The sequence below is a fragment of the Triplophysa rosa genome, linkage group LG11 (assembly GCF_024868665.1).
Source record: "Triplophysa rosa linkage group LG11, Trosa_1v2, whole genome shotgun sequence".
Lineage (NCBI taxonomy): Eukaryota > Metazoa > Chordata > Actinopteri > Cypriniformes > Nemacheilidae > Triplophysa > Triplophysa rosa.
In genome coordinates, this window is record NC_079900.1 from 19828812 (window position 1) to 19856746 (window position 27935).

Below are 27935 nucleotides of genomic sequence, written 5' to 3' on the forward strand. Positions count from 1 at the left end.
TGAACTTGGAAATGTGCTTGACATTTATATAGACAATAAAATAGTGTATTCTGAATAATGGTATATACACAAAGTTGAAGGCACCTTAGCTAAACAAACAATTCTGTCTTGGTCTTGGGCTCAATCAAAAACAAAACAAATGTAGAACACAGAGGCTGTACCCCATAAATCTTTTTTACCTATACAATCTTTATTCATCAAGAATAAAAAGCTAGAAAGACAATTAGTGGTGTTGTGATGCCTAAAATATATTATTTTATATACCAAACAACTCCTAGTTGCCTAAAAAAAGTTTGCTGCTTTCCGTTGCGAGTATACTTTGTTGACCTATCTGGAAAAAACAAACATGTGCAGCTCTTAAAACGTGATTTGGTTTTATCATTTAATATACACTTATTTATATACTGAATAAATTATATTCTTTCAACAAACTTTTCTATGTATTTTAGACAAGAGAACTTTGACTTTATTCTGTCGATTCCGAGGCGGCTTTGATTGTCTTTATTTTATACTGCTGAGTCTGTTTAACTTGTGTATTTGTGAAACAGTCTTATTAGAAAAATGGCAACCACTTATTACTTAAATGGTATTCCTCAGGGTTTCTATATACATTAAGGTAAGGTCTTATCGACTCGCGGATGTGGCATTCAGACCAATGTTACTGCACACAGAAAAGCATATGCATGTTTCTACTGTAAAATGTCATTTTTGGCCACTCAGATCATCAGAGCAAATACTTCCAAGTTGCAATGCTGTTCCACACAAGAGAGGGGAGGGCTTTCTGAATGTCTGTCAGCAGAGATGGTGTAAGAAATTTTTGCTCCAGTACGTTCAAATGATTTCTGATGTCAGATCTTCGTGGAAGCCGTGTTGAGTGAATCGTGTTCACTGACGATCCAGAAGACCTGGCGTGTCTGTTGACCAAATAGGTTGTGGACCCTGCTGCACTGTTTTTCATGTAGGTTAAGTAATGAGACAAATTATTCCAACTTTCTCATATACCGACACAATACACACCCTGAGAAATTCACTTGTTTTTAAGGGAATGAGTGTATTAGCTCACGGTGCACTATTTCCCCTCTCTAAGATTGTTGGGACGTAAATGTTAGGACTGCTAATGTGAAGCTAGTGTTTGGTATAGTGCATCTCTGCTGCAATAAATGGAAAGATGATGTCATTTATTAAGTGTGATGTTGGCATATGAAGTCGGGATGTAGCCCTCGTCACTGTTGTTCCGGCGCACCCGCGTCCATCCGTCGCCCTTATCCTCCTCCACTACGAAGAGCACCTCCCCTTCCTGCATGGATATGGTCCCCTCACTGGAGCCTGCGGGCAGAGGAAGGTGAGAGTCAGGAAACAGGATGGGTGTATATTCCCAAAAAGGCCTGAGAGGCGTATAATTGTACCTGGGAAATTGTAGAGCGCTGTGCATTGACCGATAGGTGCGGCCAGCTCCTCTCCCTCAAAGTCGTCATCAAACTCAGTGTAGATGGCCTGGGAGGGGTCGGTCTCATCTGAGAGAGCTCCAAGACTGAAAAAGAGATATGTTCCCTCAAAGTGCTCATGTTTACATGCGCATTTGATTGTGTTTGACCGACCTGTTGTGGTTGTGTGCGCCATTGTTATTCAGCGAGTGCGTCGAGTATCGAATGGAGTCTCCGCGGCCCCCTGCTTCCGTGAGCCAACACTATGACAAACAAAGACGCGAGGGTGTCGAGATAGTGTTTGTAAAGCATATAACCATTTACAGAGAGCGTGTGAAATGGAAACCTCATATTTGTTGAGTTCTCCTCTCAGTCGTTCCATGTTTTGTGCCGTCTGAGCGATCTGAGGGGTCAAACTGGCAGGATCTCCCATCTGAGGGTTCTTTTCATACACATCTTTCATCTTGCCCAGAGCCTCGCTGCACACGGATACATATTTATTTAAGATGGAGAGAAAGATTGAATGTCACCGACAAAAGACAAAGACTTGTGTCACTCAACACATTCTGTTCCTCGGAGACCAGAGGAGCTTTGTAAACAAAGCCCAGACCCCGGTAACCCTGAGGTTTCTGCTGGGGCTGGTTGTCATAGCGATGGTCGTCGGAGAGACAACATGCCGGGAAGCTCACCTCTGATCTACTTCCTTCTGCAGCTCCTTGCTGATGTCATCGATCTTCTGCTGTAAGCGTTTCCTGCGCTGCTCTGGAGGGAGATGGGTGAAGCCCTCTGCGTCCACGGACTGAGGAGATGGGCGGAGAGAAACTGTCACTCATAGACGTTCATACATTAACACCGCGTCTACACCGGATGCGGCGCGATGCGACACACAGAGCTTGTTCTAACGGGATTGTCGCGTCGCCCGCATCCAATGTGGACAAATTTTTAAATTATAATGGGTTCTAATGTGTTCTATTGTCGCGATGCGTCCGGTGTGGACACGGTGTTAGCCACACCTACCACACCACAGAAGAGGTGAACTGAAACACCATCTTCTAAAATAGTAATTTATTTTAAGATTGTGATATATGAGAGGTAAATAGGAAATACCCTTGTATGGTGTTACAAGTCATGATAGTGGTCAAAGGTGAACTACTTGGCACCAGACACTGTTTTGTACAGTACAGCCCACATCAGTTTATACTTTATTACAGTTTCCTCCACAGACGCATATTGTGAAGCAGAAAGAAAACGTTTTTTTTTTTTTTTCGAGCCTGGCGTCACTAGCCGGTTTCGGAATTGATATTGATAAATGTTGGGGACATGGCCGCATGTGCCAGCGACTTTAAAGGGATAGAAAAAAATAAAAATTCTGCCATCATTTATTCACCATCATGTCATTCAAAACCTGTATATGACTCTTTCTTCTGTGAAACACAAAATAAGATATTTTGAGAAATGTCTCTGTGGTTCTGTGTCCATACAATGGAAGTCAATAGGGGTCCAGTGTTGTTTGGTTGCCAACTTTCTTTAAAATATCTTTTGTGTTCTGCAAAAGAAAGAAAGTCATACAGGTTTGAAGTGACATGAGGGTGAAAAATAAAACGGTCCCTTTACAACCCCAGATACTTACACCCTACTCACATTTGTTTGCCAATTCTGAACATCCAACACATTTTATTTTTAGCATGCAGTGGGATGGACTCTTTTTTCAGTGATCAATGAACTTCTTCTCACCCCCAATATTACACCAAGCTTCTGTCTTTTTCTTACCTACTGTATAATAACTAATAACAAGAAAGCAGAGGCAGAACAGCCCCCGGCTCACATAATGTATATTTTCTACTTCTGCAGGTACACATCATACATCTTCGTCGCTCTGTGAACTGCACCCTTAGTCATTTTAAAACATGATTTACGTTTGCATTGTACTCCTGTTCTCATTTCCACGAGTGCCAAATTGATTTGTTGCCAATCTGGGACACCGTGATACGTGATGGGGAATCCGAGAGACATGTCGGAGGCAGTTGTTCAATCCGTCACCCCGCTTACATTCTCAATCTGTTAGCGTGACAGAGCCGCAGGGCTGAGGATGGCGAGATTTCAGTCAGTAGGTGTGACGTTCCCCACCGTTACGAGTTGTTTGGAGTTGGCTAGTCGTGACGCCAGCCTTGGCTACACCTCAAGAAGTGCAGATTTAAAGAATGTGGTCGAAACAGGTGAAGAACTCGTGAGTGAAAACCATTAGATGTGCAGTGAAACGGATGTGATTTCATTGTGACCACTCATGCACATGACCATTTCTCAGACCCAGATCAATCTAGGCTTTAAGTGGGCACTGAATGCCTCAAAGAGCCGTGGCACACAGTTTGGCAGGTTGCCTGGCCCCTGACCTATCTCACTCACTCACCGTTTTCTTGAGGGTCCGGAAGGAAGAGATTCTGGGTTTGACTGTCTTATTGATTTCCTTCAAACAGTACGACAGGGGGTCCCGGCCAAACTTGGGGGAAGGGGGTCCGTTAGCGGGCGAGGGTGTGGGGGGGGTGGAGAAAGGACTGAGCATAGATGAGGGAAGCTGGGACAGACACCAGACACAAGCCCAGAAGAACACAAGGACAGGATGGTGGAAGAAAGGTGGAGGGGGAAAACAAAACATATGACAAGGGGACACCATCAATCACCTCAAAGCAACATTAAAACAGCAACGAGGACAATACTGGACCGACTTCTGCAAGAGGAACAGAAGCAAGACAAGGAACCCCAAACCACCCAAAATCTAAAAGCCCCAACACCAGCAATGCCATCAGCCAGATGAAGAGGCAAACAGTGGCTTTATCAGTAAAACCTCACAAAGCTGCCTTCAATTCATATAAAAATGTTAATATTTATGAAATGAGCACATACATGCCACCACGATGTTGTCATTATATATGAGGGAAGTTTCATTGTGAATGTTGACTACAATTTAGTCTGCATTTGTGTGCTGCTTGAAAAAAAATATTAAAACAAACAGCCAATCAACTTTAATTCTCTATCGCAGCAGACCGCACCCATTTCAAATGAGTTTCGCTTGGTTTTATTATTACTAAAAAGTTTCCTGTTTGTGTGGCGATGCCAAAAAAAGAGGAAGAATGTAATAATGAAACGCGTCCATTTTATTTAGACCAAAATCAGGATTACAACATGCAAGAACTTTTCCAGAAGACTTGAAGGCAGCTTAAGCATAGACAACATGAGCAGTTTCCAAAAAATAACCAAAACTGAGCTGTTCACGTTGTATTTTGTACAATAATAAAGGTTTACGATAAAAAAAAAAACTAAATTCATGAAGCCACTCTTTGCCCCATTAAATGATGAGGTTTCTATTTAAGTACACAGAAACAAAAAACTCTTGAAATGAACATACTGTAATTCAGAGAGTCTTAGCACGCAGATTTGCTGTGACATTTTAGTTGTGTTATAAAAAACAAATGAGCTGTCTACATAGCCAACAAAATTTAAAGACATACTAACTTAAATAAACAGTAACTCGCAGTGAGAGATTTTCAAATATTTTAAAGCACACGAGAGACCTGACAATTGAGTACCACAGAGATGACGTATTTTTGTATGCAAACCCCGGAAGCGAGTTAGCATTTTAAGACTCCGGTTCCATCGCCCCAAAGTCTATGGTTTTTCGGTAAAAGGTAAATCGCCTGAAATAAGGTCTGTAGCTAACAAAACCTATAAATATTTTCACGTTTTAATCTATGACATAAAACACGTTGAAATGGTTGAAAAAAAAGGTTGAAATGAGCAATTCGAAAATATTTCTTTATTCACGCTTTCCGCATTGGATGCTCAACTTTAAGCTTATTCCCAAAACATCAGGGTCCGGTTGCAAGAAACCCCTTAGGGTAAGAAAACTCTTCATTCTAATTTTAAAGGAAATTTTACTAAGGATTTTCTTACCTTGAGGGGTTTCTTGCAACCGGAACCAGGTTCTCAAAGAAATACATCTTAAGGTAGGCATTCCAATTCTCACTTTTATTTATTTAATATGTCGGTATATAATTAGCTACCTTATTGCAAAAAACAACATGTCTGTGTCCGTTCTGTTCTTTTCGTTTTAAGTGAAGTATGTGCATCGTCTGCATGGTCCGGTGGTGCTGAGGCAAAGCCAGTGCTGTAAACGTTATATAGTGTAATAATAGGTTCAGTACAACATGGTAACCACAAATTAATCAAGATTTTGCAACAAAAATACATATTTAACAAACTTATTAGCAGTCTTTGCAAGTGACTGTCGGTGTCTGGTGGCATTTGTCTGTGCGGTGTGAATTGGCCTTAAGATGTTTATAATTTAGAATGTATGTAAACAGTTTATTTCTAATACGTCTATGAGATGTTTTTGCACAGCAGATGTTCTCCAGATTCTTACAGACAGGCGTACCTGTGCTAGCTGGGATGTGATGCTACTTTAGATAAGGACCAACAGTGATGTCAAGGTAGACAGCTCATAATGTCTTTTGGAACACAGCAAATACATTTTAGCCTCAAATAAAAACTTCAACGTTCTGAAGATTAAAATGATCAGCAGCAAGTCCTGTTTTCCAAAACAAATGACTGACTGAGCGCTAAAAATAAACATTTCCCCCCAGCTCTGACTGTCTCAACCGGAAAAGGGACATGCAGAGAGAGCAAAACATGAAGCAGCGAAGGAAGTTTGAACTGCTATTGGTTGAGAAAGAGCAAAGAAGATTTGTAGTGCAAGTTTTCTAAAACACAAACGCACATTTGCCAACTCAAAAGGAAAAGAATGAATCAATACAATGATAATGACACCCTAATAAAACACAAGAAGACTGAACAAACTCAAGCAGATTGACAGCGCTGATGGAAAAGATGAAGAAGGCCAAGCGATGAAGAAGCAGGAAGTGGGGTTATTCAGGCGTCAGGAAGAACTGTTATTATTTCCAGAACATCTTCCTTCAGACCTTAGCAGAAATCTCAGACAATCCATTGAATTCAACGTGAACTGGAATCATCACATGACTGGAGAGAGGAGAATGTTTTTTGCTATGCTTCGCCTCCAACCCTCATTTTAAGAGGATTTTGCTCCTTAACAAGCTAACCAGATGCAACCAAGCGTCTTTTCTGACAGGAGACAGTACACAAGGGTGTCATTGTGATGGGACTGAGGGATATATTATACGATGTATAATAGCATTAGTGTGTTTGTGTTTTAAAGCCCAATGGGAGATAGAGCAGGGTCTATGCCATGCCCTAAGAGAAGCACAAATGCAGTAGAATGTTACCAATAAGAGCGCCGGTCACACGCCGAGCAAAACAACAAGAGCTGGGGGTCTTTTCCACCCCCCCCCCGCTTACAGCCAAACAGCCATGCAAAAGATGCATTCTTGAAAAGTGTGAGGATCTGTATGGGGTATGTGTGAGATTGAGAGTTAGGGTAAGAACGGATGAGGTGAATTTAACCATCATGCATCTCTCTGTAAAGGAGACAAGGTGACCAAGATCTTCTAAACTCGTATTCTATACCCTGTTATTATTCTCTACCAACCTGTAGGAAGGTCATACCCTGCTGGAAAATTCGGCTGAAACCAGTTTATAATAGTTGCTGGGTCATTTACGATCATTGGCTGGTCAATCCTGCTTTGTGATTGGTCAGGTGGACTACGATCCACCTGTCAGGGTCAACCTGAGCAGAACACCAGCCAGACCACTTTAGACTGGTATGACCTGGTTTATCCAGCAGGGTAAACTCCTTCCATCTCCACCAGTAACAATGAAATTTCAGAAGTAGTGACGCCTACCTTGGTCTTCTTATTGAACAACCGAAAGGTTTTGTTCCTGTTCTTGCTCAGCAGCTCCAGGGGACCTTTGGGAGTGCCGAGACTGCTGTCTGAGGAGGCACGGTTGATGCCCTGACTGTAATCCTCAAACTCAAGATCTCCTGGTCTCTCGAAGCCTGACTTATGTTGCTCGATGAGTACTATTGAGTCCTGAATAACAAAACGAAAATACACTTCATTCGTCGGCTTGCGTACGACCGTACGCTATTCTGGGAACATGGCGGCACACTCACGTTTCTCGAGTTGATATTCACGCCGGCTCTGCTGATTCCCTCCAGACACTTCCCGATGATGGGCATGACGTGGCGCTCGGTGTCTGCAAACAGGACGTAGCCTTGCGAGAGTTTTTTGATTCGTCGTTCATCCGTGTCCTGCAGTTTCTGTTGCACGCACACAGATATCAGTTGCTTTATTAAAGATTGTATGGGAAACACTTTAGAAAGAAAGCAGAGGGGAACAAATGTGTTAAAACATGTCGAGACCCGAGGCAGCTTACGTTGAAAATAAGAGGCATGTCTGTGAAGTAGAAGTTGCTCTGTTCTTTGTTGTACTTCTGCAGCTGTGAAGCGTAGTCGTTCCTGCACTCCTCTGCTATGTGCGTGCGCATGTGCGCCTGGTGTTTAGCCTAGTTACATCCATAAACACACACACACAGAGTGGCACAGTTTAGTGAAATCAGGCATTGGAACGCGAGGTGGAACAAGGAAATGACATTAGGATACGATGAAAATGAGATGGCATGTCGTGAGGATGTTCAGCATGCAAGGGTGTGGCAACATTTCGGAAGAGTAACAAACGCACAAACGTACCTTCTCCACATCGGCTTTGGTGGCGTTGAGGTCCTGGTCGGTTTTCTCAGCGTACTGTGCAGCTTTCTCCGCTTCTCTCCATTCCCTCTCGAAGCGCTTTTTACTCTACACACATCACATAAATAACAAGGATTACTGTTGGTCACTTTCTTTTCTATGTTGGAACAATGGCTACAACATTCATTATGTCACAACAGACATTGCATGTCAAATGTATGCAAACACAAATGATATTTGAGGTGTGGCAGTATTTTCACAATTTACTTAAATTTTGTTTGTTAATCCATTGTATGGTTTCAGATAACATGTCATACAGTGTTAAACTACTTTTTTACAGTCTGTTTCCACTTACTGTCGTTATGTGAAAAACACGGGCCGGCTTCACCTTTAATGACATCACTTCTTTCCTGCCTTTTTCAAAAACCCTTGCTTCCTGCTTCTTCAACAATCTGCCTTCACTTTCACCTCAGCGCATCCTCGGACAGCCTTTCCGGGCTTGTTTGCCTATTACACATCCACTCGTATCCCATTTCATTACAAACAACTTTCTATTTTATGGAAAAGAACAGCGAAATTCTGACTGGAAAATGATGTACACTTTATTTTATACAAACATCAACATATAAACAAATGTTGTTGTTTTTTTAAAACAGCACGCACTGATAAATTATACACAACCTGGGAGACTTATAAACAAACGGGGTCAGTTCTGACCGCATGTTTAGAAACCTAAACGGTTTAAATATCCACTCACTGTAAACAGCTGACATATTTTGGCTGTTACACCTTTAAAGGGATAATTCACCTAAAAAGTCTTTCATTTCATTTATTTACTCACCCTCGCCTCATCTTAAACCTGTATGACCACAAAGCAAGATATTTTGAAGAGTGTTGGTAAACAAACAACACTGGCCCCCATTGACGTCCATCATATGGTCACACAAAACCACTGACATTTCTTTAAATATCTCCTTTTGTGTTCCACAGAAGAGTCGTATACAGCTTTCCAACAACATGAGGATGAATAAATGATGACAGAATTTAGATTTTTGGTTGAACTGTCTCTTTAAGAGCGTATTTGAAAGCATCTGATTACGCTTCTGTCCCTCACCTAACCAAACACAACAGCCACAGAAACGGCGTGTAAACAATCACTATCAATCGCCCAAACACAGGCACGCACAAACCTGCTCCGAGCAGAGACAATGAGAACAAAACAGCCTCCGTAGTCAGCGATTACACAACAAAGAGCCCTAATGCAAGTGTCTGACATCGACGTGAAGTCATCAGGAGAGGACTGATCTGTCTGCTCAATGAGATGATCAGAGACACGGTGGGACACGCCGGTCAATCACGACCAGTCACAGAGACAGACTTACATTATCCAGCTGCTTGTAGGTGCCTTCCAGAGACTGCTGTGCTTTCTTGGCTTCTATCAGATGCTGCACATTCCAAAGAAAGAGAAAAAGAGAGAGAATGTTACTATAACTTCGCAACGTAAAGCTTCTTTTTTTCTTTAAACCCCCCACACCTGCGATGCCAAGATGTTTTGGGGGGCTCCAGCAATGCCGCTCTGTTTTTTTAAAAGGCAGTCTCGTAGTGCCGTAACTAATGTTGCATATGCGCATTAACGTTCATTTGAACACTTTCATCTGTCTTTTTGCTGTGTTTCTCTCCTAAATGAATCCGTGTTTTGAACGACTCGGACGATTTAATGATTCAGTGAGTCATTCATCAAGACACTTGCTTCGTTCTTGAATGAATCAGCTGTTTTGAACGAGTTGGTTGAATGATTCAATGACACACAAAAAAATTGCCTCCACCTACTGGCCGTTTTAGTCACATTTAAAGTAAGCCTAACATTTTCCTTTAAAAGCATTGCTATAGAGAATGTCAAGTTGACGCCCTATGTTGCATGTTGCAGTGGCGCCGCCATCTTGGGAGGATTATACTCCACTGTTATTATTGTTTTGATATGGACCGTTACTTTGTTTTGTTTGATATATGGAGAAGTCGAAAGTGAAAGAACCATGGGCTTTTCCTGAACGACTCTGCGTAATACTATTGCAGTTTTTAACACAGCAAGACTGACCTACGATAGTTATATTTCCTATTCAAAGAAGAATAACAAAACACTGCATTGAATGCTCTAGCAGCCATCCTCCCAAGATGGCGCAACATTCAATGTGGCGTGACGTCGATTATCAAGCTTTATTTTGAATGGCGCACATTGATTGAATTCGTTCCAATGTTAAAAAAATGTCTTCCGTAGTCACTACAGTAAACGTTGCTAAAATTACTAGACACTAGTGCTTTTAAATCTTACCACAGTAAATATTAAAGCATACTGCAGTATTTGCTAAAACTTATCCAATTATTACAGTTAATACTGCAAATATTGTAGTGTGCAGTATAATACAGTTCTATAATTACAACATGTTTAATTTAGATCTGTGTATTAAGGAATTTTGGTCTATTTGGTCTATTTTGTAGATTTTAATTATGAGCATGACACAGCATCGCAATACTACTTGGTATCGTGATATTTCATAAGGTATAGTATCGTAAGATATGGTTATGGTACCGTGACAACCCTACTCTTTACTTTATACAAAGTCTGCATTTTGATCCCTATATATATGACTTGGGGATCTCTCATAATGCAATACACTTTCTTGATTCTGGGGTGGAAGAAAGGTGGACACAGCTGAGCTGCGACACACTGTATGCAAATGTTCAGACGTCACCCAAATGTTGTTTTAAACTGCGTTACACCTTGTTCTTCAATGTCATAAAACTTCAACTCAAGATACGAGCCATTGTTAGATGATGAGTCAGCAGGCACTACAGTCACTTCACAGACCCAGACAAAGAAGAGGAGACGATGTCTAGTTTATCTGGGGAGCATCTACTGTTCTTAATGGAGATAAACACCAGTGGGCTCAACCCAAAGCATTCCAGTGTGGCATAAATTAAAAACAATTCCTCCAAAAGAGACTCTGATGTTACTTTCTAAACATGCCAATTGTTAAATGCTCTCCACTATTGCTCCTTCAAGCCTCCGGTGTAGCCACGGGGCGAGTCGGGTCGACCCACTGGGAAGGTAGGCTCAGCCCATCATTGTCTTCAGAAAACAATCAGGGGTGTCATTTTTTTGCTCTAGCCCTAAATCAAATTCATTTATGTTTATGTAATGTTTTTCGCTGCATTAAAATCATCATCCTTCATTGAAATGGTTCTGCTGCGGCTGAGCAGATGAATATAAAATGAACGTCTGTTCTCAGCCAAAAGACATTTATGAAGCTTTTTTTTTTTTTCATTTTGTTTAGTAAAACTGTTGTCTCTAAATGAACTTTAGGACATGTAGACACATGCTTAGAAACTTTTGGACAATACAATGATTCAAAAATACTCAAGAATTCACAGATGTCATGTAATCCATAGTTTTTCTTTGGCCCATCCACCCAAAGTGTTTGAAACCGTTCTGCATTCTTCCCCCCCTGGTCCTCTGTCCCACAGCAAGCTTTATTTTAAGCCTGGCCCAGTTCTTTCAGTCTCTCACCATCTTGCGCTCCTGTTTGAGTTCCTGTAAGTATTTGGTGAGCTCGATGCAGATGTTCATCATCATGTTTTCAGCGATCAGCTCCCTCTGACCTGCATAGTCGTTCAGCTCATTTAGGATGTCCAGAAAAGCCTGGTGATTGGAGAACCTAAAAACATGTTCAACATATGAAGAGATCACACAGAAGAGATGATACGTTGCTAGTTGACATGATGTGATGAAGATGATGTGTTTACATCCTCATTTAAAGGGATAATTCACCCCAAATTCTGTCATGAATTACTCACCTTTGAGTTGTTCCAAATCTGCACAATTTCCTTGTTGTGATGAACACAGAGGAAGATATTTGGAAGAATGCTTGAAACCAAACAGTTCTTGGACCCCATTGACTATCATAGTAGGGAAAAGTACAATGGTAGTCAAAAGTGCTGCAGAACTGTTTGCTGTCCTACATTCTTATCAAATATCTTCTGTTGTGTTCAACAGAACAAACAAAATGTATAAAGTAATTTTTCCTACTATGGTAGTCAAGAACTGTTTGGTTACAAGCATTCTTCAAAATATCTTTCTCTATGTTCATCAGAACAAAGACATTTATACAGATTTGAAACCATTTAAGGGTAATTATCCCTTTAAAAAAATTAAAGCGGAAATTGGAAAAAAAAACAGTATCCTGCTTAATATTTTTTCTTACTAAAATATAAAGTACTCCTGAAATGACTCTTCTTCATTGTCCAAAACCATGTGGCCAGGGCAAATAATATGAATCAATAATATCTCTGCCCAGTTTTCATATGCCCATTTACATAAATTATGTGTTACAAATGATATTTTCTGTCATCTGTATTTCTGTGGCTGCTTTAAACGATGCCTGATTTTCATGAGTGACTTCATTAGTTTAGCTTTCCAGAGGGAGAATACGGCAAGTAATTTGCACGTCTATGCGTTTGTTTGTTGAGCTCATGTGCGTTTGTTTGTAGTCGGCAACAATCCCATAGGTAACGCTGCTCAGTCGCCGTAGCAACATCAGACACAGCTCTGTGATCTGATTAAAATGACTGGGGATTTGTCAGATTTCTCATCTAACATTACACTGTTCAGGTTGGATAGATCACTTGTCATCTGTGAGGAAAAGCAGGATGTATTTGATGAAACGTGCAACATTACCTGCATTCCTGCTCCTCTTTGCTGCCTCGTTTAGGGCTGTATTTCTTGGTTAAATTTCTAGAAACCAGATAAAAAGATTTGGATTTGAAAAATCACTGCCTGATGCATCAGTTGCATCACAATAATGATATTTGCAAGTGGACAAGTTTCAAATGGCAAAAGGTGGAAGAACAAGCCCTGCAGGTGACCGTGAAGCATTTACATGAGTTATTGCATAAACATTTGCTTCTAAACAAAGACATCAGTGTTTTAGGCATGTCAAAGAGAAGTGTATTGCTGTAATAATATAGCTATATTTAGTATTGATCTACGGTCACTTAAAGGTGCGATACGCGATTTCTGAAAACCACACACACTACTACTCAAAAGAAACACGCCCCTCCCTGCATTGCTCCCCCCCTCAAAGTATAGAATGTGCTACACAGCCATGAAATGATCATGTCTTTATCATAGCTGACACCATGCAAAATAATAATTCAAATGAAGAACAACCAAAGACATATAAATAGGGTTGGGTACCGAAACCCGGTGCCGTACCTATATATCCGGTATGTAACTGGACCGAATCAAAACGCAGATTTCGGTGCCACTTAAATGCTGACTTACTGAGCGTTCCCACCAGAGGCAACTTGCGTAACTTGCATAAAACTTGAATAAAGGCCCGTTCAGATTGCGGTACATGCGAAAAAGCGAAACGAATACCCGACGAACCAAGTTTTCATATCAAAGATGAAACGAATGTTCGCTCTCTTCTATTTGACGCTCGCACGGTAGATGGCGCTGATGGAGAATACATTTCACGCCTAAACATTAGGTGGCGCTCAACCGCTATTCAGGCTTCGGCTGCTGAGAAGAAGAAAAGCTTAAAGCTTAGCACGTAGCAATACAGGCTACTAGTACTGTTTGCTTTACGTACTTACAACAGCAGAACAAGAAATGCATTTCTCCAGCAGCAGCGAAGATGAGTTTATTGTTTTTTGCCTGAATGAGCAAAGGAAGTGAAAAAGACGATACTGGGTTCACCCTATTTTTGAGAAGAGAGAAGAGCATGGGGAGTTTAATAGATTGATCCAGGAGTTAAAGCTGTACCACGATTGTTTTCATCGTTACTTCAGGACGATGATCTGGGTGTTAATTAGTTACCAAATGGCATTTGCATTGCAGCTGTACTATTTAAACAGTTGTAAAATATGTGTACACTTGACTTGATGTTTGTTTACATGTTCCTGTGCTTTCTGTCCTGTGCTTTTTACTCTGACTGCATGTTTAGGCATATACTGTAATTATACTTATTCGTTATACATACTGTCAGTTTTTAAATAAATACACAAATAATATAAACTATGGTCAGCATTTAGTTGTAGCTGGAGGGTAAACAGTAAACACTTATAACATCTTTCTAGCAATGTTATTGTCCAAGCTCATTTCACATTCACTTAAAACTTTAATTGTGAATTTATTGTGTATTTTTTTCATTTAATAAATATTTTTTAATTGGACATATTGTACGTTAATGTCATCCACCGGTGTTTGGTGGCTCTTTTTTAAAAGTTTCGATTTAGGCACCGGTACCGTTTTAAAAGTATCGATTTGGCACAGGTATCGAAAAAACCCAAACGATACCAAATCCTACATATAACAGATTTTTTTCAACAAACACAGAACAGATGTTTTGCAAATAAGCACAAAATATATTGTTTAGGTGTCGATTTACATTTTTAACGGCGTTTCTCAGAAATCACATACTGCACCTTTAACCTGCAATTAATAAAAGGTCTCTGCACAAAATAAAACAAACTATAACACTGTCCAACCAAAATGTCTCAAACCTTAACTTAAGGCTGTTTCTTCTAAACAAAAAGCATACAGCATACAGAGGCAAAAGTTATGGATTGCAGCTTTGAAAATTTTGGTTGTGTTTTTTTTAAATAAGTTTTGGTCACTAGTACTAGGACTACACAATAAACAAACAAAAAACTCCTATATAATCGCCTCTATTTTTGAACATGTTATTGAAGTTCAGAACATAAATGTCAAGTGTTTCATCTTTTAAATGATGCATAGTTTGTAATAGTTGATTAAATGATAATGTATAACGAAGGTAATAAATATGCAGACACTATAAAAAACACATTTTCCATGAGCTCATGGGCCCTGTGCATGTTAAGGGGTTAAAATACTGTATCATAAATGTGCATATCACAATGGTTTGCAATAACATTTGTTTTTATGTACTGCAACAGTAAAACAAGGCAGTTCATAAGTTGCAATGATGCTTTCTTCTCCGAGAAAGACTATGAAACATTTAAGTTGGCTATGCAATTTTCAGTTTTTAGATGTTGTATTACAAACTTACAGTATTATTGTATCGCATCACGAATATGGTATTATTTAGGGGGTTTCTGCATACTGTATCACATTTGCCTTTATATGGTGCAGCTCTAGTCACTACCTAAGTTCTATATTTCCATTTTCATTTATGTTGTTTAATACCATTAATTACTTTCCACTGTTCTAAAATGTGAAAAATAGCAAAAAGTATATGTACGCACTTTTATTGTATTAAGGCTGCTTTAACTTTAACATTTCTAATTTTGGAACAACACAAGATTTAAGAAACAGGGACAGAACTATTATTAACTACTAGTTTGGTTAAAAAACTTGATGCATTTTGTGTTATCTTTGCACAGGAGGGGAGGTAGATCATGACACTAGTAACCATCAAGGTCATGGACTCAGTTGCACTGCAAGTGGCATCTGCCAAGCGTATGAATGTAAAATGTAAATGTACTGACAAATGCTTTCACTGTATCCACATCCCTAAAGTCATATGTTCGTCTGCTCCCACTTCCTCTCTCTCTCTTCTCTCTCTCTCTCTGTGTAGTAAGCAGAACATGAAGCAGTGTGGTAGAGCTGCCAAACACACACAGATTAGCGTGAGAATCAAGCGAGTGTCAAGGCCTGGCGTTGAATGAGCCACCGAGCAGACATGCGGGTATGCGCTTATCCTCTGGTCCAAAGCAAACACTAACGCTCTGAGATGCAGACATGTTCTGTTCTGTTCCAAACAAGTCACAAGACCCATTCATTTCACAATTAGCCAAAGCTCTGCAAGAACACGCACGCTGCAGGTCCACACATGTGCGTGTAGCATACACTCTACGCAGCTGCACTGACCCCATACTCAAATCACTCACCGTAACTGCTTTGCATAGTTTTGTTCAATCTCTGTTCGCTCCTTCACAAACTTCACGTATTTCTCCACCAGGTCCAGCCCATATTGTGTATGTTTGTCAATGATGTCATATTGGTCCTGCAGGTAACACAAAAACAAGACACAGGTCAATGCTGACTTTAAAAACAAATGCGCAAAGCTAGACTGGTGTACAATAGGGCTGGGCAAAAAAAATAAAAAAATTGATTAATCTGTTTTTAAAAGGCGGTCGATTCAACATCGATTATCAAAAGCTGTGAATCGATTTTTTTTTCTTTCATATTTCCGCAAGTACTAAATATTCATTAACATGAATGTTATCCTCTAGATGTCACTTTTCTTTTTACAACGGGTGGATGTTAGAGAGTCGGACTCGTGACCAAAAGGTTGCCGGTTCGATTCCCAGGGCCGGCGGTTAACGACTGAGGTGCCCTTGAGCAAGGCACCTTACCCCTACTTGCTCCCCGGGCGCTGCAGTGATAGCTGCCCACTGCTCCGGGTGTACGTGTGCAGGGTTCGTACACATTTTTACCAATACATTTCCATGACTTTTCCATGACTTCTCCATTACTTTCGAGGCAAAATTCATGACCCATAAACTCTGAGCCAATGTAGTTAGTCTTCACCTCACTTCCGTCCCACAGCCTAACGTGCATGTCTAACTGTTTCGTCTATAAGTAATGATTCAGGCTTTCGTCGAATAACATCACATACGCTCTTTGCTTCGATATGTTTGACAAAGTTAGTTTTTTAAAATAAGGAGCCAGTCCAAACGTGGAAATATACGAACATTTACGTTCGCCGCATGCAAATCTGGCAGCTATCTTGCTGTCGGGAAACATATCAGGAAACACTTGCCTTATATCTTCACACGACTTGTAATAGTGAGAATTAGCCACATTTAGTGCCCACAATACCTTTGCAGTTAGGGCTTCGTTTCTTGACACAGCATCCGAAATGGTCCCTTGTTTGATGGAGGACTTAAGTGAAGCACCGCAGCTGGCTGTGGGTGTCATGGCGTTCCTCGGATTAAAAAACCCGGTGATGGTGTTCAAAGTTTCTTTGTGCGCAATGGCAGACTGGTGCTTCGCGCCTTTAGCGTGGCTACTTAACACTGCCTCTCCCATGTTCGAAATGTCAAAAAAAATTAGCAGAGTCGACATTTTGCACATCCTGGATGATGACCTCTTTCAAGCCATATATTATACTTATCTGAATGAAGCCAAGCATTATTAAATCGGCATTTTCCTGGAATTTTCTAAATTTTGAGACATTTTTTGAGACATTTACGTTTACGTTACGTTGCTGGCTGCAGCAAGGGCCCTCTCGCAGTGAGCACTCCATCTGCTTTGCCTGTTCGCAAGATCGCCTGATTTACCAATTAGTTAAAATTAGCAATTAAACATATTTTATTTTTTACAGGTATTCTTTGGACAACTTCCATGACTTTTCCAAAACTTTTTTGGTTTATTCGTTTTCCAACACTTTTTCGGACCTGGAAAGTTCGATTTTAAAATTTCATAACTTTTCCAGGTTTTTCATGACCGTACGAACCCTGCGTGTGTTCACGACTTGCTGTGCGTGTGTTCACTACTCTCTGGATGGGTTAAAAGCAGAGGTCACATTTCGGGTATGGGTCACCATATCTGACTAATAGGTCACTTTCACTTTTTTCTTTTCACTTTTTCACTTCCTTGCTTAATTAACTTGTTTCTGACTATGTGCAATCCCCTGGGATCGAACCCATGGCCTAGGCGTTGCTAGCACCATGCTCTAACCACTGAGCCACAGGAAAACTCTTATGCACACCTCTTCTGTGAACTACGGCACTTTCATCAGTAGGAAGTACTGCTCAATCTAAAATCATTACGAGATTAAAGGGGTCATATGGTGCGAATACGTGTTTTTCTGTGTCTTTGGTGTGTTATAAGTTGCCCATGCATGTATTAGACACGTAAAATTGCAAAAATTAAAGTGTGGGAACAAAAGATGCATTCTATCTAAAAGCGAATGCTCACCCAGACCTGCCTGAAACGCCTCGTGTAACCACACCCCCACAAATCTACGTCAGTTCGTGGTATGACTTGACTAAGACCACCCAAATGTATACGCAAGTAAGGTGGACGTACCTGTAAATCTCATTGTATCGTCGCCGCCGCAGCCACGTCATGTTCATTTTCCGGATCAGATTCGGGCTCGAATTGATATAAGGAAGTACCGATGACATTTTATCACCTACAATTGTCAGTACATTTGCTTTGGATCCTGATGTTCCGAATATGGTAAAAGGTGTTACATTTCCATCACACGCTTGCAGTATTCGACCAATCACTATGCACGAAAAACATCCAAACATGCACGGTATGTGGAAAATACAGCGTTTTTGAACCTTAAATGGTGTATAAACATTGCATTACATCTAAAACAAACCATAATATTTGTTTTAGCCCTTTCATTTGACCCCTTTAAATCGCTAATAACGTGCACTTGAAAAAGCAACACTCGTCAAACATCATCATCAAACAGCGCTTGACATTAAGCACTGTCATGTGGTTGTCCTTCGGACAAGTAAATTTGTCATTCACTTGTCCGAGTACAAATATTACTTGTCCGAAGATAAAAAAAAATGATTTCATTTGAAATGTCAATATAATTGTTTCGGGTCCTAATTGGTCGAGTTTGCTTAGTTTTACCTAGTGTCCACTACGGCCACCTAAATTTGTTAATACTCTCCATGATTGCTATAGAACAAAGGCAAGCAGTAATTATTATTAGTGTCAGGGCTGTACCTTAACTTTTTTTGCACACAGCACTGTGCTACAGAGGCCAAACAGTTGTAGCACAAGTATAAAATGTCTGTTGTCATCATTAACTGACAAAAGACATTAATGTTACATACAGATGGATAAATTAGTAGGGGTGGGAGAAAAAAAATCGACTCGCAATGAATATCGATTCAAAATGCTAGCGATTCGAATCGATTCACAAATTTCAAAAATATTTTTTTTACATGTTACTTAATATAATAACGTGACGTCTTTGGAACAAAATAAGGCGGAAGTCAACTGCAAGAGCGGTGCAGCACCCGGACCTTTTACAGAGTGGACACCTCACGCGCAAGCACAGCGGAGCATACAGGAGCAGTAGAGAAAGAGAGAAAACCAAATACATTCTGCCCTGTAGGTCTAAACTGCAATATAAACGGAACACATTTTTAGGATGGTCTTTCTCTGCATCTGCTCTGTGCAGTGAGTGAGCGGCAGGGAGAAACAGCACATTCAATTTACTATACGGCAGCTGACTTGTCATATAAATTAGGGCCATATATTTTTTTTGTTTAATTAAATTTGTTTTACTCTTTCTAAGTTCTGTGTATTTCCATTTTTTTACTACGGTATACAATAGAGGTATATTTGTCCACATAAATTACATTACATTTACATTTACTCATTTGGCAGATGCTTTTATCCAAAGCGACTTACAAGTAGGCGAGCATATAAACATTACTGTAGTATGCTACAGCAGGGTTTTTCCTGCATTGAGAAATTGGAGGCGGCCGCCTCCGTCAAATGTCGTGCCGCCTCAGACTCTCGCCAAAATTATGTTGTGTGTCTTCACAAGAAATGCTGCGTGCATTTAACAGACTGTCATTTGTAACTGCAGTTGCGTCTTTATGCCACAGTGGAGGCGCTGTTTCGTTATCAGCACACAGAGGCGCTAAAAAGAGTTGCAGAACAAGAGCCGGCTGTTTGTTTTGCATCCAAGTACGTTTCATTTCTTTAAATTTATTAAATTAACATGACTGAGTGAATGAGCTTTGCTCATTTAGAAAGACTGGTTAATTCAGTTGGCTATTGTGGGCTTAAAAGTAGTTGAAAATGATAAAAAAAAGCTTTATTTGATTAAAAAAAATTCTGTTTGGTTGAATAAAAGTAATGTTTTATATAACTTAATAATTGTCATTTTCATCTAATTTATTAGAACTTTTAAAATGTCAAAGTCACTATGGTTAAGCCACTTAAAGGTACGGTAGGCCTACTTGTGTGTGTACGAAATCAGGATGGCACCACCTCCGCCTCATTTCGAGCCAGGAAAAAACCCTGTACAGTGATATTTACTATAGTAAACTGCAGTAAAATTCCTAGATACTATAGTGTTATTGAACCTTACTATAGTATACTACAGTTTATCAATTTACTACAAGGGTACTACTGAGCGTTCAAGTTAACAGGACTTTTATTTATTACATTTAAATGAACTGTAATAAATTAATTAATTAAATCAATCTAAGAACATTTTGGTATATAAGATATAGAATTATAATGGGAGATTGTTACCATGAAATAAAATTACTCATTCCGTGAAATAGATTTTTGGTCATTCCGCCCACCGCTACGCTTGATTATTGTCACACACAAACAAGCACAACCACGACAAATGTACCTATGTCTAATGTACCTATTCTTATTATTCTAAGCACAGACCCATTTTTTCGTAGCACTGTTATTACGGTTATTTTTTTTTTTTTTCAAGTTACTTGTCTGGTCGGGCAAGTAAAATTCTCTCACTTAACAATACTAACATTCACTTGTCCCGGACAAGCGGTAATGTTGAGCCCTGATTATAAACATACTTTATTATCATGAAAATACCTGAAAAGGTTTGAAGAACAGCAATAGAATATGACCATTGGCATGGCATTTTACGTTTGTAAATCGTTCTTCTTCTGTTTCCCATATTCAGAGTTTCTGTGCGAGAGCGCCCTCTGGCTTTTGGATGTGGCAGTATTTAACCATAATCTATTGAGAAACTGAGCATAAAATTACACAATATATCATCCCAGCCCTAAGTAAACCATAGAATTTTATGGTTTTCCTACAAAAAACAACATAAAACTATGGTCACTAAAGTTAAACCAAGGTTAATTTTAAGGGTAAAGGATAGGCAGGGGCACAGTCCACCAGACAGTGATCGCGTGCATTTCATACAAAGCACCTTGAAAAAGTTGAATAACAAATATTTAACAAATTAACTTCAAATAACGTTTTATTGGACAAAAATATCAAAGACTTTTCTGAGAGAGATTTAACATACTGTCACGATTATGAAATTTGGCAGATGATTAATTGACTAATAAATAATTGCAATTATGGTGATTAATTGTCTGTTACAGCAGTTAAGAATTCATTTTACCTTTTCTAATGTGTTGCAATGTCGTGTTGCATCTGTCGAGGTAATCGATTTAGGGCTGTCAAACAATTATTTGCGACTAATCGTATGCAAAATAAACATTTTTTACAGATATATACATACATTTAAAAAATATTTACACGTGTACATTCATTTTAAGATTTCTATATAATTTACATCATATTTAAATTTTAATATATTTAAAAAAAATCTTAAAATTATACATGCTTGTGTTTGTATTTATACATACATAATTACTATACACATATATTATGTAAAAGTTTTACTTTGCATACAACTAGGCTCGAATAATCGTTTGACAGCCCTAAATCGCTTAGACTTATTGTTCCAGTCCTAATGTATTTAGTGAAGAAAATGTTTCTTTGTGAAAAAAATGTGTTCATAACCAAAACAAATCACTATAAAGTGACTATACAGTAAATCCTGACTGTAAAAAAGCACATAAACTAAAACTGGGATGACAATGGTGTCATCCGCCTCCTACTTTAAATAAATGTCTCACTCATCAAGGTGTGCAATATTAATTGTGGCTATCTAAAATAATTGTGATCATGCCATTATTTAATCATCGTGACAGCCCTTATTTATTGCTGCGAGTATGAGTAACAAGCTAAAACCTTCTCGAGAATTTGTGTCTCTATATTTATCCCCTTTTATCACTTCTAGACCCCACTTACAGACTACCAGCCCGTGCTGACCCACCCATCTCATCTCATCTCTGAACACTCAAGGTTGTGATAATAATACATGTAGGGCTGATGATGTGTTGCCTTACAGTACAACATATAGATTCACTGCCTGCTCACAACCTCTGACCCTTAGTAACATTATCTGTGGGAGGCAGGGGGTTCCTCAGGGCTGTAAACTCATCCTGTCATAAGCGTTCCAGCAGACAGGACACAGGAAGTGGAAGTCGTCCCCACTTCCTGCTGTATTTCAACACAGCTCAACCAAAATATGAATATCACATGCCAGTTCCTTTGGCACACCCAGAAAAACCACACACACACACAGACAGACAGAGGGACTCATTTGTCCAACATTTGTCAGCATGTTCTCTGAAAAAACTTTTCGAAACAGTTCTGAAATGAAAGAGAAATCTAGCTCTGCTGTCTTTACCCCAGTTCCTTATTTGGTGGGGCTATTTCAAGTACAGGCCTGAGCGTTTGAGAGTAATGATGATATCTGGAAATGCCCCCCCCCAGCACTATAGTACCTCTATCTATCGCCTGGACATACACATGCGTTTTGAAGTGGGAAGGAGGGAGGTGCCTTTGGGATGACATTCCTAACAAGCCGTGCCATGTCGCTGACTCCACCTCCTCTCTCCTCAAAATGGAGGATATTAATATAGAACAAGAAAATAATTCCCTACCCCCTCACAACCTACTCGCTGGGAAAAATAGAGCGCTTTTCAACTTCATTCAAAACAACGTCACGTGAGGCAGTTGTTCATGCAGACGCTAAAGACAATGTGGACATACTTGTTTGTGTGCATCTTTGTATGATGATCATTTACATAACACATCAACTTTGGTTAGCAGTGACAACCAAGAATGACAATGTGGTAAATAAAGAAAAATTCCATCATAGTTCCTCCCATATCTCTTTGCATTGTCATATTACTTTGGTGAAAATGACTCAAACGTTCTCTAGTGTGAGGTAGAAAACACACATTTTCATTACTGCGTTTAAGTAAAGAACATCATCCTTCCTCATGAAAATAAAGCATGATTTTATATATATATATATAGTAAAACTATAGTTACCATGTTTTTGGGCATGTTGATACTTACTTGTATTATGTTTTACTAAAAATTGTATGGTTAAACTGTGGTTACTGTACCAAGACCATGGAAAATGTATGGTAACTATAGTTTTATCCTTATGAACATATGATTATAAATGACTACAAGTACTAAATACATAAAAATACTTTACAAAAATGCTACACGGTATCGTTTAAACAACATTTTCAACTGAAAACGGGGGACCGAAACGAGTGTCAAAGTGGAAGATTTTGAAAATGACAGCGTTGTCGTCTCCTGTAAACTGAGAAAACGTTGATGTCAAGTCAAGTCAAAGTTTATTTATAAAGCACTTTTTAAAAAACACCACGTGTTTAACAAAGTGCTGTACATGCAGAGTATAATTATCAATAATAAAACCGGTCAATAGAAAAACAATAAATCAATACATGGAAGCAGCTCTCACAGTGTCAAATGCCAAACTGTAAATAAGTTTTAAGACTAGATTTGAAAACAACAAGTGTCTGGGCCTGTTTAATGTAGAGGGGCAAGCTATTCCAGAGCTTCGGGGCCGCCACTGCAAATGCCCGGTCAGCCCTACTCTTTAGCTTAGTCTAAGGGGCAGCCAAAAGCAAGTGGTCAGCAGACCTACTGTAAGAGCTCTTAGTGGAGCATACGGCTTAATTAAGTCGGACAAATATTTAGGGGCTAAACCATTGAGAGATTTAAAGACAAAAACTAAAATCTTAAATGGACCGGTATTCAGTGAAGAGAGACGAGAACAGGGGTAATATGTTCCCGCTTTCATGTGCCAGTCAACAGGCGTGCAGCCGCATTCTGGACCATCTGCAATCTGGAAATGGAAGCCTGACTAACGCCTATACAGTATATAGGCTATTACAGTAGTCCAGGCGAGTCGAAATAAAAATATGTAAAATTCTTTCTAGTCTTTAGGAGACAGGAAAGATGTCATGCACATGCGTATTACATGTTCAGTCATGGGCATGCACGAGTATTCCCTATGGCGGCATATGGTGGTGTGTGTCTGCTACTCAATAACTCAATACTAATTAACGTTTCTCCAGCAAAGTGTAGATTTACTGCACTTTATTTACACACACCAAACTCTAAAAACACACATATGCAAACAAAGGATATTAAAAAGCACTTTTGGGTAAACCTGGACAGGCGCGTGCGTGCAGGCACATAGTGTTTCTTTACAAAGTGACATCGCTATCCACTGGCCTGGCATGTACAATACAGCATTTTTATTCGTTTTCGTGGATCGTTTTGACAACGGTGTCATGTATACGTAAACCTTTTCAAAAACGCTTCCGTTTTTAACTACATCAGTGTTGTGTAAACGTACCCTAAGGCTGCAGGCAATTGGGGGCAGAAGTTTTAAACGTATTGGCATGCAAATAATGTCACAATGCAAATCATTTCAGTGATCTTATCAATGGGCTCCTAATCTTCCTTGTCTTTTGATTTTGGGATGAAATAAACCAGACATTTCTTGGACAATTTTGGTGAGAATCTCCCAGAAAGATACCATGAATTTAGCTATGACACAACACACACTAGATCCGCATCAGCGGAGACTCAAAACAAATTCACACCAACCGCTATCATCACAATCTTTAAACAAGCAGAGATCCCCTTTGACAACCACTGAAGCTATGAAAACAAGTCTGGGCATAATGTACAGCAGGGTTCCTCTTATCTGTAGCACTGTATTCAGCCTGGTCTTGAACTTCTACCCCCTTCATTGACTCCTCCTTCCCAAAGTGCACTGCAAAACTATTGTCCCAGCCTAGAGCAACAGGGTACCACCACGACAGTGCACAGAAACACGCTACCGGTGTTCGTCATGCTATAATGACTTTAATAAGGAGCCTGCTGCGCTGGATTTTTGAGACATGTAGAAAGAATTCATACCAATAAATATAGAAATCACTCAGCCTCTTACCAAGCGGCAGGAGGGAATCTTGCATAGAGATGCTAAAAAATAGCTTACGCATTACAAGCAAGGAGTGGACAGATGCCCACGTGAAGCCATGGGAACGGCACCTGATGACTAAAACACCCACACCAGGTTAGACAGCTCAGAGCGACAGTAATCCAGGGTTTACCAACATCCCCGCCCTGTCCCTGTACTCATTATCACACCGTGCTAGTCATTCAAATCGTTTAACCGCAGACATGCCTACACTTTCCACTAGGGATGCACCGATATGTAAATTTTGGTCGATGACGATAACTAGGGCTGTTACGATTATTAAATAATCGTCTCATCGCGATGGTTTCAGATCATCGCAATTATTGCACATCTCTATAGAAGACACTAGGGGGAGCTGTTGTGCATCTGCATATTGCATATTTTTGTGTATATATTGTAACTAAAGCATGGTAATACTTGTAAAATGTACCACCACAACACAATCACTTTAAAAAAAACTAAAGCATATACCATCAAAATAACCTGCAGTATAATTTCATATTATTTCAGTGTGAAAACCAGTCTAACAAAATCTCATTAACATAGAAGTAAACTTTTATTGTAGTCTTGCAAGTGAGAAAAAACAGACTAGAAGTTTTTCTATGACTGATAGTATTTTAATGGTGTCTTCAATTCACTCCTGATCAATTGACTTAATTTACAAGTATTTGGCGGTTGTATTATTGACAGGTAAAAGCCTAAAAGTATGACCCAATTTTTTCCTATGTATTTAAAAGAAAAAGAACATAGTCTTTATATTCAGAACAATATGGTCGTTTCAAAGCTGAATAAAAAATGTATGAGAATTAAAAGTCAAAGCTCTAAAACAGACAATTAATCGTCATAATCGCAATGATTTACTAGACAATTAATCGTCAGACAAATTTCATAATCGTGACAGGCCTAACGATAACCGATCGTTATTGAACATTGGAAGTCGATAACCGATATATTGGCCGATATACCGTACCTAAATATTAATATAACATTTTCTGAGACTTAAATTCTTTTTGTCTCCTGAAAATCATGTACCAAGCCTACTTTACACTGGTTAAAGATTCTTTAACTTTTAAACTTTTCTGGTATAATGTTTATTTAATAAACAAATCAAAGATTTTCTTCCAGAGCAACCCAGAAAGGTGTCCTCAATAGCCACAAGTCTAACAGGTCTCAAGACAGAAAGCATTCAGACAGCAGTCTGCTTCAAACAATATGCTTTTGTTCCTATAATATACACGTTCATAAATATCTACATACTACAGTACATCAACAATGTTTTGCTAATAACAGTAAGTGAATGATCATGACAGAAAGATAGTACTGTACTGGATTTTAACTGTGAGCAGCGCGCAGATGAAGTGGTTCAACTTGAGAAAATGACTAAACGAAATTTATCGACCATCTCTACTTTCCACCTGGACTGCCCGTATTGACTACACACTGTCCAAGAAACGCAAGCCCATATGAATCCCTTTTAGCTTTCACTTCTGTTTAATACAGAGCTGAGACCCGTGTGATGTCACTTCTTTGGTCACCACAGACAGCCCTTAAAAACACACAAGACGGCACAAACATATGTACACAATGAAAAACTTTCTAGTGAAGTAAACACGGACTGGTTGACTGGTTGGTGTTTTTCTCAAATTAGGCCACAACTAATTAGGCTGGCGCAGTAGCCTAGAAGATGTAAAGGGGACAGGGCACAGAGGCCTAGAGTGAGACAGCAATGAGGTCAGAAAATCTCCTCCCACTTTTGCCTAACGCCCCATTTACATACAGTACTGCATGCATGTGCAGATGTCAGTCAAATCTGTCTGTGGCTGAAAAACACGGGAACTTGTGTATAGGGGACATTGAGGAGAAATGAAATCGAACTGACTGAAAATTTCGAGGTCAGAACAAGAGTCTGACTGTTTAACGCTAATAAAAAGTGTCGCCTATAAACTCAACTTTTACCACGTTTTATTGTTGAAATCCCAAGACTGTTTGCTGGACCTCTTAAATGCATCAACAACAAACACAAAAACAGGGAGTATAACCATTTATTCAAGACAAACCAGCAGAGTAAACTGTCTTATTCAAACAGGTAAACAAGGGCATTATCAGAACAGCTTGAGACCGAGTGCTGTAACTTTGAATAAACAGGTATCATAAAAACATTAAAAAGTCACCAATTAGCTAAACTGAAGTTAAACAGTAAATTGAATTGAATAATATTTATTCATTAACTTGTCGCTATAAAAAACGAGTGCAGATGGAAATTAGGGCAGTAGGGAGAGATTAACGGCGACGCTGCTGTCGCAATGATACTGTTGAATTTCGTATTAAAGTTGATGTTTATTTCAATCGTGATTATGCGACTGCAACTAAGACTTTCGAAAAACCATCTGTTTAACAAACTGCAAAAAAAACGATTGTGTGCTTTTTTTTGTTATGTCCTGTAATGTTATGTCCGCATATATTCAGCTGCATAAAACGCATTTATTGTAGTCGAAAGATAAATATCTAACAACATAAACAGAGCGATTAGAGGATGAGTTTCTTCTCCTAACTTACCCAAAGCTCTGTTCCCCAATCCATGTTCAGCTCTTCGTGTCCCTCCACTGTCTGAAAAGTTATCCCAGATCACGAGTAACAGATGTTTAAAGTATCAAAGAAATCGAGTCATTTCTTTTGTCCACATTCACGCGCGATACAGAATGAGTATAAACAGCAGTCATCGGTATGAGCTACTTTAAACTGGCGAACATAATTTCTGTTGCAAAGCGCGAGGGATCAACTGGATCGCGCTGCCGCGTCACTCCCAGATCTCTCGTTCTTAAAGGGATAGTTCACCTAAGAATTTCAATTCTGTCATCATTTACTCACCCTCGTGTAATTTCATGCCTGTATCAATTGCTTGGTTCTGATGAACACAGAGAACGATATTTGGATATCTGCCCCAGAACTGTT

At 39.5% G+C, this 27935-nt stretch overlaps 1 protein-coding gene across 2 annotated transcripts; it reads right to left on the reverse strand.

Moving 5' to 3' along the window:
- On the reverse strand, positions 1–27788 carry trip10a (thyroid hormone receptor interactor 10a). Of its 2 annotated transcripts, XM_057346014.1 has the most exons (15): positions 27540–27788; positions 16009–16124; positions 12812–12868; positions 11645–11792; positions 9462–9524; positions 8083–8187; positions 7770–7898; positions 7507–7653; positions 7235–7423; positions 3832–3996; positions 2114–2223; positions 1771–1903; positions 1599–1687; positions 1407–1531; positions 1–1326 (listed from the first exon to the last, which is right to left on the reverse strand). In XM_057346014.1, exons 1-15 carry the CDS (start codon positions 27561–27563, stop codon positions 1175–1177), a joined length of 1752 nt encoding a protein of 583 aa, XP_057201997.1. In that variant the 5' UTR covers positions 27564–27788; the 3' UTR covers positions 1–1174. The 2 variants fall into 2 exon arrangements, with proteins under 2 accessions (XP_057201997.1, XP_057201998.1); XM_057346015.1 differs by lacking the exon at positions 3832–3996 and having other exon boundaries at positions 27540–27786.
- Between the last annotated feature and the right edge of the window lie 147 nt (positions 27789–27935).

Bases quoted from the DNA above. Each gene is read 5' to 3' on its own strand.
- trip10a (XM_057346014.1), bottom strand. From the start codon at position 27,563: ATGGATTGGGGAACAGAGCTTTGG. The intron at 7,899-8,082 runs GTACGTTTGTGC...GGATGTAACTAG, and splicing joins CCAAAGCCGATGTGGAGAAG to GCTAAACACCAGGCGCACAT. The intron at 1,532-1,598 runs GTCGGTCAAACA...TCTCTTTTTCAG, and splicing joins GGCGCACACAACCACAACAG to TCTTGGAGCTCTCTCAGATG.